The sequence below is a fragment of the Typopeltis vanoorti genome, chromosome 14 (genome assembly GCF_054136105.1).
Source record: "Typopeltis vanoorti isolate ZY-2024b chromosome 14, IOZ_Tvanoo_1.0, whole genome shotgun sequence".
In the NCBI taxonomy this organism is placed as follows: Eukaryota; Metazoa; Arthropoda; class Arachnida; order Uropygi; family Thelyphonidae; genus Typopeltis; species Typopeltis vanoorti.
This window is the reverse complement of record NC_143562.1, coordinates 97,925,283-97,951,930: the sequence shown is the minus strand read 5'-3', so window position 1 is coordinate 97,951,930 and position 26,648 is coordinate 97,925,283. Positions and strand designations below refer to the sequence as shown.

Below are 26,648 nucleotides of genomic sequence, written 5' to 3'. Positions count from 1 at the left end.
TACATCAAGCGGTAAAAGTAAATCATCTTCTCTACTGTTTTCCTGAACAAGTATGGCCACATTACTTACCAGATTCCATTTGTTTGAAACTGAAAATTCTGAAACCTTACTTTGTGAAATATCTAATTTATTGGATGAGGAACTGCTCTGTAAATACAATACACAATTGAAACCATCATCTGAATTATTCATCAAATGTGGTTTTTTTCTTTTTGACAGTGGCTCAGGAAACTCATAACTAGAACATGTGGATTTCCCATATTTTTCTAGTGTGTTGGCTTTCATGAGATGCATTCTTCTTACAGAATATAGAATGATTCATTTTCAGTTAGGAATAGATAAATTTATACTTCCTATGCACATACTGTCTGAAGACTGGAAACAGCTGGCCCTATACAGTGAACAACACACCCTCCCTAACAGCCACTGTACTGCAGATACAAGAAAAACAAGTAGTTTTACTGTATCTGAATAAACAGACATTTGCAGTTTGTTTAATATATATTTATCGACAATTGTGCAATTGGAGACAACTGGGATAAAAAATGGCACTACTTAATGAATCTAATGTCTTCTCTCAAAGAAACTATGCTGCATAAGGCTCATTCAAAACTGTTTGTTGTACTATCTAACACGGTATCTAACTAAAAACAATTGTCCTAACATTTGTCTAAATTTTCAATTACATGAGATAAGAATATGTTCGATTGCATTTGAAATTTTCAAATGTCATTAAGACAGATCACAAATGCTAACTTTAAATAAAATTCTACCGAAAGTGTTGCAATAACATGCCATATAAACTATGTGTCAGTGAGCTCGCCCAATGGCCCGATGCAGAAGCGGCACACAAAAAAGCAGCAATAAAATTCTACCAAAAGAGTTGCAACTAACATGCAGTATAAACTTTGTGTCAACTACCCACCCACGTTGGGTGGGCAGTTGAGCCTGCCCACCCAACGTGGAAGCAGCACACAAACAGCAATGAAAAGTCCCGGCACTATGATAAATGTGCAAAACACTTCCCAATGTAAACATGGTAATATTATCCTTCCATAATCATTCTTCCTCTTACTCACTAAATATTAAAAACACGCTTCAGGATTTCCTTTAGCCTGCTTAGCTTTTCTCTCTCGTAGTCTGATTTAGCCTTCCTTGCTGGCCTAGTCGGCCATGTGATTAGCATATCTGCTCTCCAGCCAAGAGGCTGTGGGTTTGAATTCTGCATAGGCATGGATGTTTGTGATTGTCCTACTAAGTCTGTGTGGAAAAGGATTCTGTGACCCTACCACTTCTTCTTCAGAAGGCTTAACTCTCAAAACCCTGCAAGGTACGGGAGCAACCATACAGCATCCAGTGACATCATATTTGAATAACTACCATGCTAGTCACCCTCCCTTCTTGCCTGAATTTTATATTACCCATGGGCATGTTGATCATCTTTTCTTTATATTACCCCCACAATGTTTTATTTTTTTTTTGCAGCTCCTTCTTTATGATACTACTCACCCATTCAACTTCTGCTTGGTTCATCCTCCTGATCCAAAGTATGCAGTCTGATACTGCAACCCTCCAACAACTTCGAACCATTTCCTGTGCACTATTGACCTTCTTTCCATGTAGTACTTATAGCCCAAGCTGCATCCTAATTGCAGTCATAACTGCCAACTTTGTTGTTCCATTTATGATACTGCTTAACTGGGAATTGCACATGCTTAGCAACTTCCCAGGACAAAACTGCACAGTCACTTTCTCCAGTCAGAGGTAGAGTGGCTGCCCTGATATGAATACATCTTTTGATGCACTATTACTAGATCCAGACACACTCAAACTCTAGGTCCCCTCCATCACTGGTTGTTTCAGCTAATTATCCCTTAGTAACTGTATTCCTTAACACATTCATTGCCAAGCTGAAAATTGGAATTTCGTGTGGTGGCCAAATTTTTTTTCTTTTTTTATTTAGTTTTTATTGTGCTCAAAATAAGTTAATATATTATTTATATGCTTTTATTATTATGTACATAGGATTTGTGTACTCTAAATATCTATTATGCGATATCGCATGATATGTAATTCGGTCAAATAAGTTATATATTTTACAAATAAAAAACATTTAAATATAATAATTATAAATTTAATTATCAGTTTTTTATAATCACATAGAATTTTTAAAAATAACGTACAAATAGAAAAAAATAATTATCAAAAATCAACATTTATAGGGAACTTACTAAAAAAAAACAAAAAATAAAAACCAAACTTCAAGCACGCTAAATCAACGAATAACTAAACAAAATCGTCGCCTTGTCCGAACGCCGCCACTGTGCGCACTGGCTAACATAAACAATAGACAATGGCTGGCAGCCATCCCCACTCCACGAAAGTCGATCCCTTCCCTAGTGGCCAATATAAATATTACGCGTCGTTTCGCTGTGGCCGCTATACTATTCCGCTTAGAAACTTGATAGCGACGTCCACGCGATAACGCGTGGTCGGCAATGAACGTGTTAATGTCTGCATTTTCCTCCTGCCTCCAGTGTATCTCCCTGTAGTTGAAGAATTCCATAATGAGTGGGGATGGCCGCCAGCCATTGTCTATTGTTTATGTTAGCCAGTGCGCACAGTTACTAGTTATCAGTTATCAGCCTGTACTCGTTATGCCAATCTACTAATGCACAACATCAACATCCTTCTGCGCACCCCTTTCCGCTTCTGATCTATAGCAGAAATCAATATATTTTGTACAGTTAGCCTCTATCTTATACCAGATAGCCTAAAACGAATCATCTCCCTTAGCTGTAAAACCTCCTTAATTTCTACTTTTCCTGGTTGCAGTGTTTTGGCTACCATCAGTAATACCACTCTTCCTGTCCTATTTCTTCTATCCTTACTGAATTACAATACTCCATACTTTTATAAATAACCACACTTTTTTTTTCTCAGAAAATAGGTGCCAGTACACATTCTTTGCTAGCAAGAAAAGTTGAAAATTAAAACAATACTACATCCATAAGTCATGTGTCACTGTTAATAAAGGTACCAGTATGCTGTACCATAGTGTACTGTCACACAAAAAAGCACTGCAAATAACTATATGTAAGGAATATAGCCATCCTATTAGATCCAGATTGATTGACAGAAGATGATATAACTATATCATCTTCTGTCAACCAAGTCTCACTGATGCTAATCATTTCTGGCCAAATCAAGCTCACCGATGGCCCAAATTCCTCCCCTTTATTTAGGACAGTGATTTTCGATCTTTTCCATAATACGGCACACCTATACTAATTATTAAAATTCTGCGGCACACTAAAAATATATTCTTTAAATTTTTTTGATGATCTGGAAAAAAATAGGCATAATTTTAATTGATTTACACACACAAGAAGATGGAAGACCAGACATTAATAATTAAATGCGCAAATTACGACATAATTTCTTTCAATTAATTTGTTTTCATAAATCTCGCGTTACACCTGAAGACCTCTCACGCCAAACCGCAGAGAAAATCAGCGACTTTCAACCGCAGCACACCGGTTGAAAATCGCTGATTTAGGATGCTTCTGGTATTCATTTATATTCATGTCAACATCCTCTTGGATCCATAATTATCCTTGCATGATGTGATTACCAACCCAATTAGATTTGAAATCTGGGAAACTGCACTCAGTTTGCATGATCATTTCTGTATTTACACTCATTTGTCCCATTAGCAGCTAGACACATGTGAAGCATGTGTCTAGCTGCTAATCCCTCCCCACCTCTCAATGCCTCTAAGCTTCTCTGATTTTGTCCTTCCAAACTCTCACTAAATAACACTTTCTTCAAACATTTAACTCCAAAACTTTCAAAAAATACAATTCATCAGGCATGAACAAGTGCTTCATTCATCAAATTTACTCTAGACATCTATAAACTGCACACTATTTCTTCTTCTTCACAACTTCTCATTGATTCATATGGAATTATGGCCTCTCTATTCATTCATATCATACTGTGGTAGCAGACTCACAACAACCTTTACTTTCTCACTCTTCATTTCTGATTCTTCCAACAACAACAACTCTTTCATATCTTGTCTCAATGCATATTTCTCACCTTTCAAATTGCTCATGCCTGACAAAACAATCAACTCTTTTACTTTGCCTTTCACATACTAATAGCTTCATTGCAATCCTTTATCTTTGCACCTGGGTAGACATGCTTTTGTCATGTTCTCATGAATCATAGAATCTTCCTACAATACTCTCTCTCTCTCTCTCTTTCTCCTTATTTCCAACCTCTCACTCTTTTATGCTCTTCCTACTCACTTTTCCTTTCATTTTTCTTCCTGATGCACCACACACACACACACGCTCACTTCTCAGTTCACTCAAACTTATGTTTTGCTCATGTTCTGTGAAGGACATGGCATAAGCATGCCATTTCTCTCATCACAGCCACCTTGACATTCACATTACCTTAACCACTTCTTTCATGTTTTCATTCATATTTCAGCCACTATGATTCACTTCTTCAACAACATTCACTAATTCCTCTCATAATCCAATTTTGCTTTCTTTCATGCTGATCACCTTTCTCTTATACCCTTCACAACATCTTCATTTTTTGCAAATCCTGTTTATTGATAGTAATCATCCATTAAACTTCTGATTCAGGATATGCAAACCAATACTGTTTACATAAATCCCTTCACTATTTCCCATAAACTACTAACATCCCTCCTCAATAATTTATATGAGATGGTGCTGCTCAACACTGCCTCCTGAATTTGTCATAACACAGCTGTGTTTCCACATATAACCTTCTTAATTGAAAATTCCATAATCTTAGCCCATTTCCTAGGTTAAAACTCTCCTCAAATGGAAACAGATTATCTTGAATTAATATATAAATTACTTGATATGATTACTAGATCCAAACCTCAGGTTCTTTCCATCACATGCTGATTTAAGTAATTATTACTGAAGAATTACAAAAATTCTGTTTCCTTCCTCTCATTTGTCATTTCTTCCTACCAATAGATTTCTCCATAACTGAAATCCCCCATAATGATTACCTGTCCTGCATTCATTGAGTTAATTTGCCAATGAATGTTATCCATATCTCCTTTGCTCTCCCTGGCCCATAGCAGCAGCTAGCTATATATTTTATCCTATTGGCTTTGATTTCACACCAAATAGTTTCAAATGTACTATCTTCCACAACAACAGCACATGCCTGCTGAAATTCTACTTTTGCTGGTTGCAATATGGCTGCTAATATCATAAATACCTCTCCCACTGCTGTTCTCACCCTATCCTCTCTGAAAATACAATATCTCTTATATTCTATCTCTGTGACAACTTTCTCTGTCAACCAAGTTTCACTAATGCCTATATGTTTCAGCCAATTCAAGCTAACTAATGCCCAAAACTTCTCATCTCTTGTTCCTGATATTTCTAGCAGTAGTACAGTGTATACATGCACTGCAATATCCCCTTGAGCCAACAGGTACCCTTGAATCTTTTTAATGATGTCACATTTAGATTTTAAAAATACACCAATGTCCAATCGCTTTGGTTTTTTCTGATTTTGCATATCCATTCTCTCACTGAACAAAACTTTCACCAGACACTAAATCCATTTATGTACAATCCATCAGACATATATACAAATCCTTTCATTCATCAAATTCACTCCAAAGATCTAAAAACTGCACACCATTCCTCTTACTCAATCTATACATTGACTCATTTCCAGTGATGGTTCTTCTTCTCAACTCACTTCTATAATAACCTTTGACAAACAACTTAATTTACTTAATCAAGCAACTTAAAAATTAACAGAATCATTAATAATATTCATCATTGCACTAGTAAAGAATACACTCATCAAATGCACCCCTAATCATGGAGTCACCAAAATTCCAACATATTGAATCAATTTCTTATTCTTTCCTTCTATCTACGTTTAGTTTTTGAATTGTTTTCTGCAAGGACTACAACCTCCATCTTCTCTAGAAATACACCAATAGGTTCTTTCTCTCTCTCCTTAACTACTTTTCCCACCTGGCACTCTTGTGTGGTTTATGCTGTCTTCCACAACAACAGTACATGCCTGCTGAAATTCTACTTTTGCTGGTTGCAATATGGCTGCTAATTTCTTATTCTTTCAATTTCTTACTCTTTCCTTCTATCTAAGTTTGGTCTTTGAAACAGTTTTTGAATTGTTTTCTGCAAGGACTACAACCTCCATCTTCTCCAGAAATACACCAACAGGTTCTTTCTTTCCCTCTCCTTAACTACTTTTCCCACCTGGCACTCTTGTGTGGTTTATACTGTTTTGTAACTCCTCATGTGGAGTTGATATAAAAAAAAAAAAAAAGAATAATAATTCTCATTTCCAATTTCCTATTCAGAAATTTGGTACATGGTGCTCGGCTTGAAATTAATTTCCATTCAAGTTGTATTTCAAGTTATTATTATACCCTCCATGAAGCTGGTAGATTCACTGTGGAAGGTTCATTCAACTGACAACACATTTATCAAACCCGTCTTCACCACAATGTTAAATCCTTCCACTCCTTGCATTAATAACATATTCCATTCACTGACAATTCTCCATATAAAAAATCTACTCCTCACACACCCCTTCCCCAAAATCTTACATTACTTCAAGGGATGGCTTTTGGTTCTTCCCCTCTCACCTTCTACTCTTTTCATAATCCCCTCTGGATTAATCCAATCAAATCCTCTCATTAATTTAAACATCTCTATCATATCACCTCTTTTCATCCTATCCACCAAACTCTGCAATCCATGTCTTCAACCTCTCTCCATAACCAGCATTTCAAAGTCCTAACATTGTCATAGTCGCTCGTCTCTGGATCCTCTTCAATGTTTCCACGTCACATTGAAAACCAGGTGACCAAATTTGAGAGCAGCAGTCCAAGTGTAGTTTGACACATCCATTTCCTAATCCCTGCAAGCTAGAGCACTTCTTATCATAGCAGCACTACAATAGACAGTCTTTGCAATATCTTTCTAAACTTCAGTCTACTGTCAACCATCACTCCCAAATCTCGAATCTCATTCACTTCCTGCTGTCAATATAGTACAGAACCTTATACTTCTGCACTCCAAAATGCAACACTTTGAACTTATTGATATTAAAACTATAACCAACTCCTTTGTCCAAGTCAAAAGTCTACTCAAATCTTCCTAAAGGGAATTAACCTCAACAATGCTACTTATAATTCTCCACAACTGAAGATCCCCAGTCAGTCCACCTGATATATATCATTTACAAGCAAGCTAAACAGCAGAGACTCAAGAAAAGAACCCTCGGGCATGTCACTGGTTACCCTTTTTTCTATGATAGACTCTGCTCTATCATACACAACTTGCTTGTAACTTTCAGCATCAATCCCCGATCCATCTAACCAATAAACTATCTATTCATATCTGTAGCTTGTACACCAATTTATCATGTGGTAGGTAATCTATCAAAGCTTTTGCAGAGTACAAGAATATCACTGTATATGATTCTTCTTTATCTAGCCCAGTGGTCTCAAACTGGCAGCGCACATCCGGCCCCCGAAGCAATTTCACATGGCACGCGAATACATTTCAATTACGTATTTGTTGTAAATATGGTGCTTATAGTTTTAGACACACAGAAATATGGACTGAGCTTATGCGCACATAAGCTCAGTTCATATCTACAATTTACAATCAGTAAATTTAGTTTGCCAGCCAACAGTTGGTGCCGCTTCAGTATTCTGGAGTTTCCAATGCACAGCTGCGCAGTTCATATGGCAATATAGATGGAGACAAACTAACGTATGGCTTATAAAACCTGTTTATTTGTGCTTGTTGTTAGATCTACATTATATCAATACCTATCGTTTAGAATTGTGCATAACTTCTGAGTGTTGCTTTCATACGAAAATTCATCTTGTTGAATTAAAGTTGTAAATAAAATTATAATAGTGATTTTAATTAAGAGATTAAACTGCATGCCATGTCTTGAACAAAGAGTAAAAGAAAAGTGGATGAAGAAGGACCTGTTTTTCAAGATAAATGGGAAATTATGTACTTTTGTGGTGTTGTGCGTAATAAAATCGTATGTTTTATTTGTAATAAGGGAATATCAGTTCCAAAAGAATACAATTTATGTCGCCATTACGAAACAAATCATGAAGAAAAATTTGAAATGTTGGAAGGCAAATTGAGGGAAGAAAAGTTACAGTTTCTGAAATCTGGCTTACAATGACAATGAAATTTTTTTACTGAAGCAAATAAATCCAGTGAAGCAACAGTTCACGCAAGTTTTGCTCTCGCACACATCATTGCAAAACGATCAAAACCATTTACTGATGCCGAATTCCTTAAAGATTGTTTGATTAAGTCTGCTAAACTTCTTTGTCCTGACAAACAACAATTATTTAAAAATATTAGTTTGTCAGCCAGCACAGTAGCAGAACGTATTAACAATATCGCTAGTGATTTAGGATGTCAGTTAAAAGAAAAAAGTATAGATTTTGCAGCATTCTGAATAGCATCGATGAGAGAACTGACATTACAGATATTGCACAACTTGCCATTTTCGTACAAGGTGTTACTGATGAATTTGAAGTAATTGAAGAATTATTGAAAATAATTCCTATGAAAGGAAAAACTGGTGCACAGAATATATTTTATGAAATAAAAACTGTAATAGATAAATATAAATTAAGTTGGGATAAAATGGTTGGATTTGCAAGTGATGGTGGGGCTGCTATGGTTGGTAAAAAAAATGGAGGTTGCGGTAAAATTAAGAAATATAATGTATGAAGAAAAATTTCAGAATAAATTTTGCACTATACGTTGCATTATTCATTAAGAAGCAATTTGTGCCAAACATTTGCAGATGGATAATGTTATGGAAACAGTAACTAAAACAGTAAACTTTATCCGTGGACAAGCTCCGAATCATCGAGAATTTGTTGCATTGCTTAAAGAAATTGAAAGTGAGTACGGAGAAATGCTTTATTATAACGAGGTGAGGTGGTTAAGTTGAGGAGCTGTATTAAAACAGTTTTTTCATTCAATAAATGAAATCAAAATTTTCATGACACAAATAAATAAAACCATCGACAAGCTACATAATGATACATCGATAACAGATTTAGCATTTCTTGTTGACTTAACCGGCCATTTAAATATTCTCAATAAAGAACTGCAAGGGAAGAATAAACTTATCACTGACATGTATGCTTGTATTAAAGCTTTTAAAGTTAAATTACAATTATGGGAAACACAACTGGAATCAAAAAATTCCGTACATTTCCTACATCTTAAATCCTGCCGTATTATTTCAAATGAAAAATCTCAAGAATGTGCAATAAAAATAGCTTTATTATGACAAGAATTTGAAGAAAGATTTAAAGATTTTAATGATTTGGAGTCTGATTTTACATTATTTTCATTCCCATTAAAAACGAGAATAATGCACCAGAAAATCTACAAATGGAGCTAATTAATTTACAGTGTGATATAAATCTTATTCAAAGATTTGAAGATACAGTTTGGTTAACTTTTATTTGTACTTGTCAAAAGATAAATACCCTCACAGTTACGAATTTTTGCAATAAGAATAATCGCTTTGTTTGGGAGTACATTTATATGTGAACAGTTTTTTGCGCAGTTGAAAATTAATAAGTCTAAGAAAAGAACCCGATTGACCGATGAGCATCTACAATCCATGATGAAGATAGTTTCTAGTAATTTTTCTCCAAGGCTACAAAGTTTATCAGAATCGAAACCCCACCAAGTGTCAAGTTGCAGTAAGAAATAAAGAAGTTTATAATTATTTACATACAAACATATGCATTTTTTCTGTATATGTCGAAGAAAAATTTAATAAATAAAAGTAAGAGAATAGGTTGTCATTATTTATTCTCAAGTTATAAAGGTTATAAAAGGGTTTCATAATTATAAAGGTTATAAAGGGGTGGTATCCATACATTAGGGGTAAGTACGGTTCAATATATATATATATATATATATTCACTCTCATTTTGTTAAAAAAAATTCCGGCCCGTCAGCTGCTTTCACATTGTCCATTCGGCCCGCATGCAATTTGAGTTTGAGACCACTGATCTAGCTAACTAATTACCTTATCACAAAATGCAAGTAAATCGCTAAAACAAGATTTACTATTTACAAATCCATGCTGACCATAATAAAAAATGCTATATGCATCAATCCAATTCTGTATTCTATCCATAACCAATCACAACTTGAATAAAACTGCAGTCATCATGCAGATTGGTCTATAACTGGAAAAGTCTGTCCTAGCACCATGCTTATAGAGTGGTACAATTTTGTCTTTTTTTCCACTCGTTAGGAACCCTATTCACTGCAAGAATTTCATTAAACAACCTGGTCAAGGGATAGCTAGCTGTTCTGCACATTCCTTAAAAATATGTTGTAATATGTCATCCATTCCCACAGATTTATTAACATCTAACCCAATCAACACTGATACCTCTCTGATTCTTTCATTTCCAATCCTCGTAACTCCCTTCTATATACTGCACAGCATCATTTTACACGAGAATGATATACACTGATAAAGTGCTTGTTCAATAATTCCACTATACACTTTGCAACAGTCACTCTGCTGCCATGACTATCTGCCAGTGAAAACCTGCATAATTATTCTTTCTTCTGATTGCCATATAGTGGAAAACTTCCCCTGACCAGCCAATCTCCTCTCATCCTGCACCTTTTCCTTCTTTACCATGCTTGTCACCTTCCTAGCCTGAACTTTATACTCGTCATGGATCAGATTATCACCAACTGTCTTGCACCTCTTCCATAATCGTTTCTTTTCCAACAGAGCTTGCTTGATTTCATTGCTCATCCATTTCACTCCTACTCTATTTACTTGCCTAACCCTTGCTTTGCAGTGATAAATTGCTTATGTCAGATATTGCCTTATGAATTTCCATGCAATGTCAACATCTTTTCTGCACAGCTCATCTACCCAACATACTGATGATAATTGACCACAGAGGTTCCCATAATCACCCACCTTATACTCCACATATATCAATTTTTGGCAGTAATCTTTTCTTGTTTCACCACTTTTCAAACAAGTACCCCAAGATCACTCTCACCAACCAGTGGCAGTGTTAATACCTCATTAACAACTATATCCTGTGAATTTATCATCAAATCCTCTAGTTGCTTCAGTCACATGCTGCTTAAGATATTTATCTCTAAGAAATTCAACAAACTTACTCACTGCTTGTTCTTGTACACTATCTCCTCCTTCCAGTGTATATTTCTGTAATTAAACTCTCCCATCAGGATCACTTTCTTTTTTACATGCCTAATTTACCTAAACATTTCACGATCAGTATTCTCTACATTCCCTGGCCTATAATAGCATCTATCAATACTAGCCTATTAATTTCAACTTCACACCACACAGATTTAAAATCTGTGCATGTACTGTCAACGTCCACACACAAAGAGGGAGAGAGAGAGAGTGCTGTTAATAATTGAAAAGGAATTATGTCCACAAATTTGTGGACATAATTCCTTTTCAATTATTAACAGCACTCCCTCTCTCTCTTTGGGCATACTGACTCAATCAATGCAACAAGCTCAGCTCTCTTATTTCGAAAACCCCTTACATTTGTGTACAAACATAACAATCCCTATGTTTTGAGGCTTCTACTAGCACCAACATTCTCTATTCTAGTTGCTATATCACACCTCTTTCTTCTGATCTCCTGTTTCTCTGATCCTGACTGTGATTTCTATTCATACCTGTTTCATCCTCACCTTGTGCTGCTGCAACCACATCTTTGACCATGTATCCATTTAGCTGTGCTATCCTGCTTCACAAGTAGACTCTGATCATTAGCTACATTAAATTCTTGATTATGTGCCTTCTCAGAATAACAATAGCCTTTATAAATACCCAACACCAAACCCTTTCAAATGCAATCCATCAACTTTAAACCATTCCAACTTTCCTTCAAATTCACTCTATAGATTTACAAACTGAAATCTCTTTGCTTACACCAGCGTTTTTCAACCTTTCTAAGCCCAAAGAATAGTTAAAATGCCTAAAACAATTCTACGGACCACCAAGTTATGTAATTTTTTTTTAAATATATGTGGGGATTACCAACATTTGGGAAAACTGTGCCTTTTATAACATTTTAAGTAGGAAGGAAATGATTAAAAGTGAACAATTTGTGTGTGCGTTGTGTAAAAGGTATCAGTTTCGATTTGCTGTGGACAAATGAATGGGTATGTCAGTGCCATCCCATTGAGACTACTGTTCATCTACCCACAGCAATTTTTATATTTTATATGTAATCCCCATTCATCTGCCCACACTGATTAAGCTCACCTCCACAACAGTTTTTTAGCACCGTTGGTACCATGGGCAAAGGAATGGGGATTGTCAGCACCGTCCCGCTGAAGCCTTCATTCATCTGCCCACAACGACATTTATCTTTAATCCCCATTCATCTACCCACAGCAACTTTTATATTTTATATGTCATTCCCATTGATATGCCCATACTCGAACAACTTTTATCTTCACACACACTCTCTGATTCCACATGTAAACTGTTCCATTCGCTAAGTGGGTTGTGAGATGAGGGAAAAATGTTGTTCTGACAGAAATGAACTGAAAGATCTGTATAAACAAGAAAGCGGTTAGCAGATACTCCATTCATCATAATACTGAATACAAACTTGACATCCATGGATTCCATCATGAATGACATCCCCTGTCCTGTCCAAACCATCCCCTGCTTATACCCAAAAATTTCACTCAGAACATCGCAAAGCCATTAATGTCCCCCCATCAATCCATCCATTCTCTCTCTCTCTCTCTCTCACACACACACACACACATCCGGCCGATACGAATCGCCTAATTTCCCTAACGAGCTTTCCCTGACCAGCAAAAAATTTAATACATCCTGTTATGTGAGGTCATTCCCGATATCTAAAAACAGTCCAACCCATGAAGTCGGTCGCAAAGTGCCATCCACATGGTCGGGCACATTTTCCCGCCAGCGATCGTATGCCGTATGTATGTGATTTGTACTAAACATGTTGTGTTGGTGGTTTTAATTATATCCGTCCTGTTTTATCCAGAGGCACAACAGTGGTCATCGTAAATCTGGCAGATTCATTAATCGTGTGGTGGTTTTATTATATCCATCCTGTGTGTTGCTTGTATTCGTTACGTTGTGAAGTGTGTTTCTGTATAATCCATGACCGCACAGATGTTGTTGTCTGCATGCGACAGATTCGGTGTGCTCAGTCGCATATTCCCACAAGTGACTGTATGAGATACGGAACTTTGCTAAACTGGACGTGGACAGCTATCCACCTCGCCAGCAGAGCTGAGCCTCACAGTGATGTCACTTTGCGTAACTTTCGTTTCATCCCTGAATTTGTCTGATTTTTGAAATGGATTAATTACAAAACCAGTAACGAGAATAATCAGAAACTGTAGTCCAAATAAATAATATGATATAATCATGTTACCACTCAATTTTAATGAGATGGTTCAGCTTCTCGCCTTTGCAGAGTTGCTGGATATCTGGCTCAATATTGGTAAACTTCAGTCGAAGATCAACATGCACATTAAGATGATTTCTGTATCTTTCACAAAAATAGGTTGTAGAAAACTGCATGATGATTTTCAGTGCTTCTTCAGATAATTCGGGAAATTCACTTCTCACTTAAGGCGAGATCCAGAATCGAGCCAAACCAAGATCACGGAATTGCATTTTTAAGCCCACTGTCACTTTAGAGCTCAACTAGCTGTTCTTTTTTTGATAACAAAAGGTCATTCTCGTGACTATAAGCCTGAAATAGATCTCGAACCCACAGAAATTTCTCATAAACGTTATTCGGAAAATATGTTTCCAAGTTTTGAAGTAGTCACATATCCTTTCCAGAAACTCAGAATCAACAAAAAGTTCATTTTCCACTAGAAAGGATTCCAGTGTTGGAAAAGGTGTAAATTATCTGTCTTTTACATAACTAATGCACAATACCACTTTTTTTTTTCTCTCGAATGCCTTTATTTTGTCGTAGGCATCAAGAACAATTAAAGAATTTTCTTGAAGGGAGAGATTTAGTTCATTTAATTTCGAAAACAAATGCCTGAAAGACAGAATAGTGTTGATAATCACACTTCATCAACAAGAAGTGATGCAAAATTAGAATTATGTTCATTTACAAACAATAAAACTTCGTGCCTTAAATGAAATAATCTTGTTAGTACTTTGACCCTGGAAAGCCAGAGAATTTCAGAATGAAGCAAAAGTTGTATATATTCACTGCCTATTTCATCGCAGAGTACTGAAAATAACCTGTTACTTAACAGTCGAGCTTTAATAAAATTAACTAGTTTTACAACGTTGTGTAGCAGTTTTAAATTCTGGTGGCATTCATTTGGAGGCCAACCTTTCCCAATGTTATACAGGGGTGCTTAAGGGTCAAAGCTGTATAAATGAGAGGAGACCTCCACATAGCCTTTAGAGGAATGCGGAGAACCGACCAGGGCTTCTGACCTAATGTCCAATCCTCCTTCTCGTAGTTCACCCTGTTGGGTATCTACTTGGATACTGAACGAACGAGGATGGGCAGGCAATTTGGGATTTAGCGGACCAAATTGAATTCTTATTGGTTAAACCAAAATAAAAAAAACGATGGTACAACATGACAAAATTTCATGCTGGCTGGGGCGTCGCCCGGTTAAACAAGGCCCCCATTGTTTTCGCCAGGGAACCAGGGCGAACAGCGAAAAGTCAGCTACTGGAACAAATCTGAAAACAAACCCCAACTCAACATCACCAGAGTTAAAGATCGGTACTATCAACGTAAGAAGCCTGAATGGCAAAGAAATGGAGCTAGCTGAGGAATTAGATAAGTACCAGATTGACATAATAGGCGTGACTGAAACAAAAAAGACCAAAACTGGTGAGATCTTTCTGAGCAATAAATACAAAATGTTATATTCAGGCAATGACAATCAAGGAAAAGAAGGAGTAGCCATAGTATTAAACACAAAATACGAGGCTAATCTTCTTGAATGGCAGTCAGTCTCAAGTAGAGTAATGTGGACAAATATGAGAATGGGGAACTGGACAATGAGACTTATTTGTGCCTATGGTCCCACAGAAGGTTCTACTAAGGTAGAAGTGAAGGAATTTTTTGAGGGTTTAGAAAAAGCAATTGACACAATGAAAAAGGAAAAGTTGGTCCTTGTTGGAGATCTAAATAGCAGAGTAGGAAATGATGGTGAGACATACAAAAATATTTTGGGAAAATTTGGAGAAAAGAGCAAAGCTAATAATAATGGCAAATATCTGTTGGATTTCTGCTCAGGACATGGACTGGTTATTACCTGTCTCTGGAAACCTCGACAGAAAATTACAAATCCTTACTTCACACATCAGTAAAGCTGCCAAAGCAACAATACCAAGAGGCCAGCAGAAAAACACCTGGATACCATACTGGAAAGATCACAATATTGATTCAATGATTACAGAAAGAGACAATATCAATGAACAATTCAGAATTAATAAAACTGATGATTACAGAAAGAAATTAATGGACATAACACACAAAATAGAGCAGGAAATTTGGAAGTGCAAACAAGAGAAATGGGCGGAACTTTGCAGTAACCTGGATCCAAGAAAAGACAGCCAACACCGGAACATTATTAGAATCCTAGACAATATCAAAAAAGAGAACCGACAGAAAACAAACTTCATCATAAATGCTGGGAAACAAGCTATTACAGATCAAGAAATTGCAAACACACTGGCAAAAACCTATTCAAACAACTCCAAACTTCAGTATAACAGAGAGGACAAGCCCCTCAATAAACTCACAAGTAAAATGCTAAAACAAGCAAGAACATACCAAACTAATGACATCTTCTCCGAAGAATTTACACTAAGTGAACTAAATTCATCAATCGAGAAAACTGCACCTAATAAATCCCCTGGTAATGATCTTATCTTTGGTTATATGGTCAAACACCTTGGCAAAAATGCCAAAGAACAACTTCTGGACATTCTCAATACCTCTTGGCGAACAGGCAAACTTCCAAAAGAATGGAAAAAATCAGTTATTGTACCCATCCTGAAACCTGACAAAAATGCTGCAGAATGTCAAAGTTACAGACCTATCGCATTAACTAGCATACTTTGTAAAATTACTGAAAGAATCATACACTCCAGGCTTATGCACTGGCTGACAAAAAATAAGAAAATCAACTACTACCAAACTGCTTATAGAACTCGTCATTCGACAACAGATCAATTATTCCATTTCTGCCAAACAATAATAGACTCATTTCAGGAAAAACCAACAAAAAAGACAACTGCCATATTCCTTGATATGACTGCTGCTTTCGATCGTGTTTGGATCAAAAAATTAATACAAACAATACATGATATTGGAATTAGAGGAAACGCTTTAATCTGGATTGCTGATTTCATCAGAGGAAGAAAGATCAAAGTCAGAATCAATGCAGCGATATCAAAAGAGCGGAGAACCTGGGCTGGTGTTCCCCAGGGCTCAGTACTCAGTCCCTTACTATTCCTTCTATATGTCAATAATATTCATCCCTACCTTACAGAAGACACAAAAGTAACTTGCTATGCAGATGATATAGCCATCTGGCACACTAGTGCTAAAATCAAAGAATCAGAGGAAATTCTAAACAAATCCATGAGAGGATTAGAAAAATGGTCAGACGAACTCAAACTCAAAATCAACCCAGACAAAACAAAACTAAGTACATTTAGTACAGACAGGAAAAATAGACATTCCTACAATCCCAAAGTCATGATCAATAACAAGCTAATTGAAAAAGTCACAAATCCAAAATACTTTGGTATTACGCTTGATCAGGAATTACGTTTTGCACAACACATCTCTAACACTTCCAACAGAGCTCTAAAAAAATTAAATATACTGAAAAGGCTTTGTGGAACTAATTGGGGCGCAAAGCCAAAAATCCTCAAAACTACTTACACTACACTAATAAGGCCAATAATGGAATATGCAGCACCTATATGGTCACCTTCGGCCTCATCGGTAAAGAAAAAACTAGACAAAATACAAGCAAAAGCATCCAAGATTATCATTGGTGCAGTCTCATCCACTAACAACATCAGAGCCCAACAGGAATGTGGGCTTGACCTGCTGGAGGACAGACGAAAATTTGCCACCATAAAATTCATAAATAATATCAGAAGCTACCAAAGTGATCATATCTCCCTAAAAACTTATGAACATTGGAACCAAATTTGCAGACTTCACAGATCATCGACTTTACAATATGATGACACTATCAGGAAAGAAATAGGTCTTGATCAGCTAAATGTCCACATAAACAAAGAACCTCTATTTTCCAGTCCTTTACCTTCAAATACCTCCATAAATCTAAACCTTACCAAACTCTGTACAAAAAAAGAACCAAAAGAAATGCTTAAAGAAAAAGGCCTAAATACCATCAACCTTCTTTCATCCTCCAAACAGGTTATTTGTTATACCGATGGATCATCAGACACCAATATGATTAATGGAGGCTGGTGTTCTCCTTCTACTCCCGAAAGGTGAAAAACTTTCAATAAAAGTTGGATCTGGGAGAATCGCTTCCAATTTTACCAGCGAACTCTACGCAATAATTAAAGCACTAGAAGCCTACTTAAATCTATCATCATCTCAACAATCTGAAGGAATTATAATTTACAGTGACTCAAGATCAGCTATGGAGGCAATCAAAAATGGCAATACCAAGCTCACACAAGACATCCATAAACTCTTAAATCATCTAAAGTGTTTAGGTAAAAGTTGGATTTTACAATGGATTCCTGCTCATGTAGGCATTGATCACAACGAAGCAGCTGATAAATTAGCAAAAGAGGCCAGAGAACTCAACCAAGAAACTCATATGATAACTCTTGCTGATGCCAATGCACTAGCAAAAGCTAAACTAATTCCATTGAAATCAGTGACACAACATCAAATTCCCGAGATCAATGCTGACAGAAGGACCTCCACCACGACAGCAAGACTACGAACAGGACATTATAGAGGAATGAAGATCAATACAGATGATACGAGAACATATAGAAACTGCAACAACTGCCCCAATACTGAACTGACACCCACTCACATCTTTACCTGTCCAGCAATTACAGCAGCCTTGCAAGAAATAGATCCTAATCCTGAACAACAGCTCTATACAAACAAAATCACAGACATAGCCAAAGCAGTACAAAGAGCACACGGAAACATCTAAGACTCTTCAAAGGACAAGACAACAACAACAACAACGTCTCTAAGCATCGCTGAAATATTGGCTTTTTTTATTTTTTCAATTTGCTTATTTTTCACAGCACAACGTTTAGTTTCTAAATGTTGGAGCTTCGCAGGTTTCATGCACTCATTCAACAACACTTCATAACACAAAACACATTGATCCACTTTCATCTCCACACAAAGTAAACCTGAATTCCAAATATGAACTGTTTTATTTCTACTGTATTTTTCTTTGAACTTCTTGTTTCTTCTACTTTAATAGTATCAGATTTACTCTCCGCTGCAGCACGTGTATCACAATTAGGGTCGGCATCATCTGTTTCATTAGGTTTGCTTTTCAAAGTACTAGTTCTAAACCACTTTTCCATTATTAAAAAACGTTACTGAAAAATATATAAATATATAAATACTGCGGTTAACTCACGACACACTTTGTCCAAGTATCATTTAGCACTTCTGAGCTTGGTTGAAGGAGGAAACCTTCAGTAATAAAACTCAATAAACAACGAGCAATTGGTAAAATGTGGATAACACACATTCGCTTCAAATCTGACAAAACAGCAAGGGAAGGCGGAAGCAATAAAACTATATTGTTGTTCACTTCACCCTTCTTATTATTTGTCATTCTATCGCACATATTATTGTAGTACCAGAATGCCGAGTAATAAACGAGGGGTGAAGTGAACAACAATATAGTTTTATTGCTTCAGCCTTTGAACATTCTGAAGCTATTTGTTGTTTTTTTAAGTCTCCATTTGATTTCTATCATTTTTACTTACTTCTTCAATTTTAATTTGTTCAGATAACTAAGAAATATATTTTTATTTAATTAATTTAAGTGTGCCTGCAGATCACCTGTCCCATCGTCGCAGATCACCTGTGATCCACAGACCACAGGTTGAGAAATACTGGTCTACACAACTCGTCCATCTTACTATTCATTATCACTACTCTCTCTCTCTCTCAATTCACTACTATCATATCTGGGCAACATGCTAATAACTTTTCCGACAACACTATTATCCTTTACCTGCCACAATAACTTCCTCAAGTCTGTATCAACATCATTTTTTTCCCCAACAAAGTTATTTGTGCCAACAACTACCACTAATTTTGATTCCTGCTCTTTCCTTCTCTGCAAAGAATTAGTTATTTGTTTCATTGTTCCACCAGGAAAGCATGTTTTGTGCACTTTATGAATCATCACACCTCTAATGATTCAGTCTCCATACAATGATATACGATTATCATTTGACTCTTTCTTTGTAGTGCATCAGCATCCTCTTTAGATGTTTAATATCATCTTCCAGATGTTTTATTTCACGTTTCATTTTCACAAACTCTTCTATTATGGTCCTGACTTTTGTTCCCATTTCTAATTGCTCTAATCTATCAATACACTTTTCACATACATTAATGCTTTTCTTCTTTTTCTCTAACAGTCCATAAATCATTCAAATTTTTGGCACATACATTAAGCAATTTTTGCAATGCATCCACTGGGAAAAATTCAAGGTAGCACTCGATCTTCGTGCCAAAGCTTTCCTTGCCGCTGATGTGTGGTTTTTTTTTTATGGATGAAATTTTCTGAAGCAGAAGCAGTAAGAACAAACAAGTAGCAAAACACAATATAAACAAACAAAAATTCCAACAACAAACACTACTGAAGAACAAATGTATCCAGACTGAAAAAAATTATTATTATTCAGGCCTCCATGGAGTCAAAAGACTCATCGTGGAAGGTCCTTCTTAAGAAATACAAAGTCTATCAAGACTCATCGAGGGAAGGTCCCCCCTAAAAAACACAAAGTCTATCATACCACTCCTTAAACTCATTGACCATTCTCGCTCTCACCACTCCATCAGGCAATGCATTCCATGGTTCAACCACCCTCCATGCAAAGAAACCACTCCTCACCCTCTTGCTCACAGTTTCCTTTCATAACTTCCAGGGATAGCCTCTTGTCATCACTCCTTCCCACTGTTCAACTAAACGAAAGAACTCCCCAGTGTCAACCCTGTAACCACCTCTCAACAGTTTAAAAGTCTCAATCATATCACCTCTCCTTCTTCTATCCACCAAACTCTGCATTCCACATTCCCTCAGCCGATCCTCCTAACTATCATTGTACAGTCCTGAAACCATCTTTGTTATCCGAATTTGTACCCTTTCCACAGTTAATTTTATCCCCTTCAAATCCTGGGGACCAAATCTGAGAACAATAGTCCAAGTGTAGTCTGATCAGGGTCTTATACAACGGAATGATAACCGTTTTCAAATGTTAAGTATACCAGTGCTAAATACCACAAATTTAGTATTAAATACCACAGCTACTTATAAATAAGATAATAATTTATCTTATTATTTAGAAAGACCTTGCCAGTTTTTTGTCTAATTTGAGTAACAACATTTATGTTGATTACGATACTTCTTTAATTCTTTGATTGCACTAATACTGCCTATCATCCATTCTGTAATGCTTATTGTTTCAGTAAGAAACTTTTTACTGATTTCTCTGGTTCCCTGATGCAAACAGCATGTGTAATGCTCTGTTGAATTTCAGCACATATAGATATTAAAAATAACAGTTAGGTAAGAACTTACTGTTGTGGCAGGCAGTGGTTTCAAGTGGGTATCCAAGGGAAGTATACGAAACTTTACTGAAAGAAAAACATATACACATTCACTTCTAAAACAAATTAGTTATTGTTATTAGTTAAATTATACTATAAGTCTGATGATTCACTATCAAGTACTACTATCATCAAAAGTTCATTTCTACAATTTTTATACATGGGCAATATAATATTATTAAATAAAGAAATATTAGAAACATTTTTTAATATGACAAGAGTGCTACAGAATTACTTTTGATATAAAGAGCTCACCAGGTCAATTTCGTTAGTTACATAAATATTCCTTTGTCGTTGTGGATATAGCTAAAATGTAATTATTCTTCCAAATCAAGTCTGATGCTACTTTTATATTTACACAAAACAATTTTTCTAGAATCATAGAAATTATGATTCTAGCAACATACACTGGCCAATTTGTTTGTAGTGGTAGGAGATGTGCTTTGTGAAACTACGTTTTCTGCTGAGCATAAAAGTGTACAGAGTATCAGAATATTAAATAATAATTCAAAGTACCAAGGATAAGTTTGTATGATATATAGGAACTTTATTTGTTATTAGTCTTGTCTATTCATGGATTATACTATAAACACAATTAACTACAATAAAATTAAAAATAAATGCCAAAAAATTACATTCTCGTTTAACACGACTGCCACTCATTTATGACCAAATGTCCCCATGCCATTCAGATCACTGCAATGCCTCCATTTCCACACAATTCAACTGCCCAAGCCAGACTAACTTATAGCATAGAAACATGTAAGTATTGCAATACTTAGAAGTCGCAGTTGCACATAAGCAAATACCATTTTGATGCTTTAAATTGTCAATGGCACAGTGAATATGTTAATCCTTTATATAAGTTTAAGCAAAGTTTATACTTGAACAGTTGGCTTACACTTGGATAAAGGATTAAACAAGAATATAATTTCCTGACATTTTAATTTTATTTATAATCGAGTGGGCAACTAATGGATAGGGATGTGCAATATACAGCCTCTCCCTGTCAAGTCAACTCCACCTTCCCATGGTATGGCTTGTTTCCCCAAAAGAGACTCTGGCAAAACCAGAAAGTATTTCCATTACAAAGTTTCTCTCCCTAGGCATGACCTGGCATGTGGAAGAGGGATTATTCACCAGATGAATAGAAAACCTCCTGACACATCCCACTATATTCCTTCTGTCCAATCAAACTTATGAAGACTCACAAAAAATATAACTGACACTGGGACAAAACTGAATCTCCCTTATAAACTAATCCCATCAAAAAAGTCACAGCATCACCTGGTGAAATACCATCACCCGGCTTATTGGAAGTCTGAAGTAGTAAATGCCATGTTTGGTCTCCAAAGCAGGATTCCGGTTTCTGTTCCCCCCCCCCCTCCACCTTCTTCTCCATCTGGTACGAGATATACCCTTGAAAACCATGCCAGACATGCTTAAAGACACATAACATACTCCATTTTGAGGGTATATCAGTTAAAACAGTGGTTTGCAGGACTGGCTGTCAGTTATGAATCAGGAGGCTTCCTATTCAACTGGTGAATAATCCCTCTGCCACATACCAGGTCATGCCTGGCGAGAGAATTTGAGTAGTGGTGGTATATGGGAGGCACTATCGAGGCCACATCATGGCATGAAGACTGGTTTCTCTCTGTATGGATATCATATGCAATGAGTCTGTCTTCTCTCATTGCACATCTCCACTATATTCCTTCTGTCCAATCAAACTTATGAAGACTCTCACAAAAAATAACACTAACACTGAGACAAAACAGAATCTCCCTCATAAACTAATCCCATCAAAAAGTCACATCACAACCAGTCACAACATACAAACCATGCCAGAAGAGATTCCGGCATGGTTTTTTCATGACAGAAACCCAGATCATAGCTACATCTACTACTGTCTACCTCCAGTGCCCAAACTACATACTTCACAATTCTTTTCACCACAAGGGTGGCACCTGTGCATTTTTGTGAAATCTGACACTGCCTGCCAGAAAATCCCTGCTGTTGACCTTCTCTGGCTCAAGGTTTTTTCCTTGCTCCATTTAGTAACATTCATTTGTTGTATTTACCAGTCTCCAAACACTGATAACCACTCAGATCTCTGCAATCCAGCTATCCAAATAGTGAGGTCATCTTTCTGGATAACCTCAATGTCCACAATTCCAATGGTCTCCTCTACTCCAACACCACTGACAAAGCTGGATGACTAGCTGAAGCCTTTGCTATAAGTAATGACCTAACACAAATCATACACCTACCTACTCAAAATTCCTGATAACTCTCTTCACTCACCAAAATACTCTGTATCACTTTTTGACCAGTTTTCCTTCCAACACTGCAGAGGTCACTTCTCCTCTTGGCAACTCAGACCACAATCTTTTACAAGTCTCCTGTCTCACAGAATGCTCCCTCCTCTAACCACTCCTGACCTCACATCTTCTGGCACTACAGAGGAGCCAATGGGAATGACCTCTGGCTATTGCTTCTTCTCACCTGACCCTAACACTTGCTGCAAACAAGTCGCAGAAATTATCCTCATTGGTATGAAGGTCTTCATCTCTTATTCAACCCATAAATCCTCATTTACTTTCCAAGCCATGGTTCAACTGAAAATATGTCAAAGCAGTCAAAGAAAAAAATTCAGCTTACCACATATGTCTCACATCAAGCACTTTAGTTTCATACTCTGCCTGTACCAAAGCATGCAACATATGCAAATCAGTCATCAACAGATCCAAATCTGATTTCATAAAAACCAACAGCAGAAACTTTGCTTCCTGTCCATATGGAAGCCATGCCTTCTGATCTCTTGCTAAGGCCATTGGACACACTCTCTCTCTCTCTCATCCTGATGACACCCCTGTTACCTCACCAAAGAAAAAGCTGACCTCCTGGCATCACTCTTTTCCTCAAACCCCTATATGGATGACAAAGGGAAATCAGAAAACTACTAAATAACTTGGATACTAAAAAGTCTTTGGTCCTGATGACATCTCTCCAATTGTTCTCAAACATTCTGCTTCTGAGCTAGCACCCATCCTGCATCATCTCTATGAAATCTCATATCCCTCCTATACCAAAAAAGGATGATAGCCATCTACTGTCAAACTACCAACCAATTGCCATCACCTCTGTCCTCTCCAAAATAATGGAAAAAGTCATCAATAACCAACTCTTCCACTACTTAAGACACCCATCAATTATTCAGTAACCACCAAACTTAAATCCATTCGAAAGGATTTATTTTAATTTTCGGGTTTCGTTCGCCCGTCTCGCTTTCTATGCATGCCGTCATTTCAATGCCGACGCAGCGGCAATGCTGCTCTGACGTTACCGGTGGCTACAATGCATATGCTACGGATGCTGAGAGAATTTTATTTTATTCGTAAAAGAGAAAGGTTTATTTGATAGTTTTTGTTAGTTAACTTGATCTCAAGAAACTGAAAATTTTCTACAAAATTCTTTATTTGAGAAGAATTTGTTTTATTTGAATTAAAATTTTGCTAGTTAGTAAGTAAAAGAAAATATAAAGCTTTTTTAGTTACGATTTTTTGTACGAAACAAACTTCATTATTATTTCTTTTCAGATCATACAAATTTGAGATATTAAAAATATTTAAATAAATTGCTCTCAAGCAAGCAAAGACGTTCTAGTTAAAATAAATATAATCCCAATGTCTGATTCAAAGTGCAAACATTAAGTCCAGCGCTCAGAAGAGAAAACTTAAATCTGAGAGAGATCAAAAGCATTGCGAGGTCGGCAATTCATAACCAAATTTTTCAAATCTAAAAACGAAAAGGACATAGTTCCCAGTACTGATCATAGTGAAGGTGGTGATAATGTTTGTGACACTGAAATCCAAACAGAATATCAGTATCAAATCGAAACTCACAAGGCAGTCGAAAGTCAAGCGACTGTTACATGTGAACCTCTTGCAACTGAAGAAAAGGCTGCAAGTGAAAAACCTGCACTGCAGAAGGAGTGACTATGGAAGAATATGATACAATTGATGCTTCAGTTGCAGGCCCTGTTGAAAAATATGATATAAAATATGATTATCCTAGTACTTGGCCCAGATAATCTCAAACAACATGTGACAAGAGATAGTATGAACTATCAGCTTTCAAGAATTCCAAAAGATTTATAAGGAATTGCCAAGAGATCTTAATAGTAGAAAATTTCAAGATTCTTTGCTCTATACGAAAAACGAAAGATGAAAGAACAAGAGAACATTTTCCAAGAGAATGGTTAGTATGGGGTATATCAAAAGAAACTCTTTATTGTCTACAATGTTGTATTTTTTTCGACTCTAATAACAAAAACTTAAGCAGTTTAGCCCAAGAAAGATTTTCACCTAGAAATAAGCCTTGGAAAAAGTTGTATGATATGTTGCCTCTTCATGAAAATAGTGCTGAACACAGAGAACAATATCTCACTTAGAAATCTCTTTTGCAGTCATTGAAAGGACCTGGAATCGATAAAGACTTATAACTACAAATTCAATATGAAACAAATAAGTGGAGAGCACTTCTGCAACAGATTGTAGAAATAACGTTATTTTTATCATCCAGAGGTTTAGCATTTCAAGCAGAGAACATGAAGATTAGAGATGTTCATAATGAGAATTTCTTAGGCATATTAGAATTAATTGGAAAGTACAATAAAGTGACACGACAACATCTCAGCAAAGTTCAACAAAATTAGATGGAAGGTAAAAGTATGAAAGGATATGCACATTACTTGTCGTGGAATTTGCAAAATGAGTTTATTGGCCTTTGCGCAAGCAAAGTTCTCCAAACTTTTCTAGACCAAAGAAGAAAAGCAATTTTCTATGAAATAATAGTAGACGCAACATCAGATATCTCCCACAATGAACAAAACGTCCTAATTCTCACATTATCACATTATCACAAAACCAAGACTCAAGTGAATTTGAAATCAATGAATGTTTCATTGAATTCCAGAACTTTACTGGAAAAACTGGAGAAAAAATAACTGAAGTAATACTTGCAACTCTGGAAAAAAAACAGTATACCTCTCAAAGATTGCCATTCACAAGGCTACGACAATGGGCAAATATGCGTGGAAAAATAAGCAGCGTAAAAACTCTCGTTTTACAAAAGAACAAATGTGCCTTATTCTTTCCCTGCAGAGCACATTCACAAAATCGCATAGGAGTCAATGCTGCCAAAGTCGACCCCAGATGTTATAATGTTTTTGGGGAATATAGAGAGCTTCTACTCTTTCTTTGCTCACAGTCCTGCATGCTGGGAAGTGCTGAAAAAAAAAAAAGCATACCACTATATCTTCAAAGTCTTTCAGAAACAAGGTGGAGTGAAAAAATTCAAGCTGTGCCCCCAATTGTTAAGCATTATCCTGGTATACTTGCTGTGTTAGATGTCATTCTCGGAGAGATGGATGTAGAATTAACTCCTTCAACACTGAACACAATTAAAGGCTTGAAAAAATATTTCAGATCTTATAAAGGTATACTAATGACAATGTTTTGGCACAAAATATTAGCAAATATTGACAATAAGAACATTATTATACAAAGTAAAGGAATATCTCTTGAAGTTGAGTCTGCACTTATAAGAGAATTAGTGCAAGAGATACAACACTTACATGACTCATAGGAAA

At 36.3% G+C, this 26,648-nt stretch overlaps 1 protein-coding gene across 2 annotated transcripts in view; it reads right to left on the bottom strand.

The window, feature by feature from the left end:
• The window catches only part of LOC150099795 (alpha-2-macroglobulin-like protein 1), a 1,007,775-nt gene that overhangs the window by 818,961 nt on the left and 162,166 nt on the right, over positions 1-26,648 (bottom strand). For both annotated transcript variants that reach the window (XM_090403789.1, XM_090403790.1), the window contains exon 4: positions 20,964-21,019. In XM_090403789.1, the coding sequence (XP_090259915.1) occupies positions 20,964-21,019 (56 nt within the window). The remainder of the gene's footprint in view (positions 1-20,963; positions 21,020-26,648) is intronic.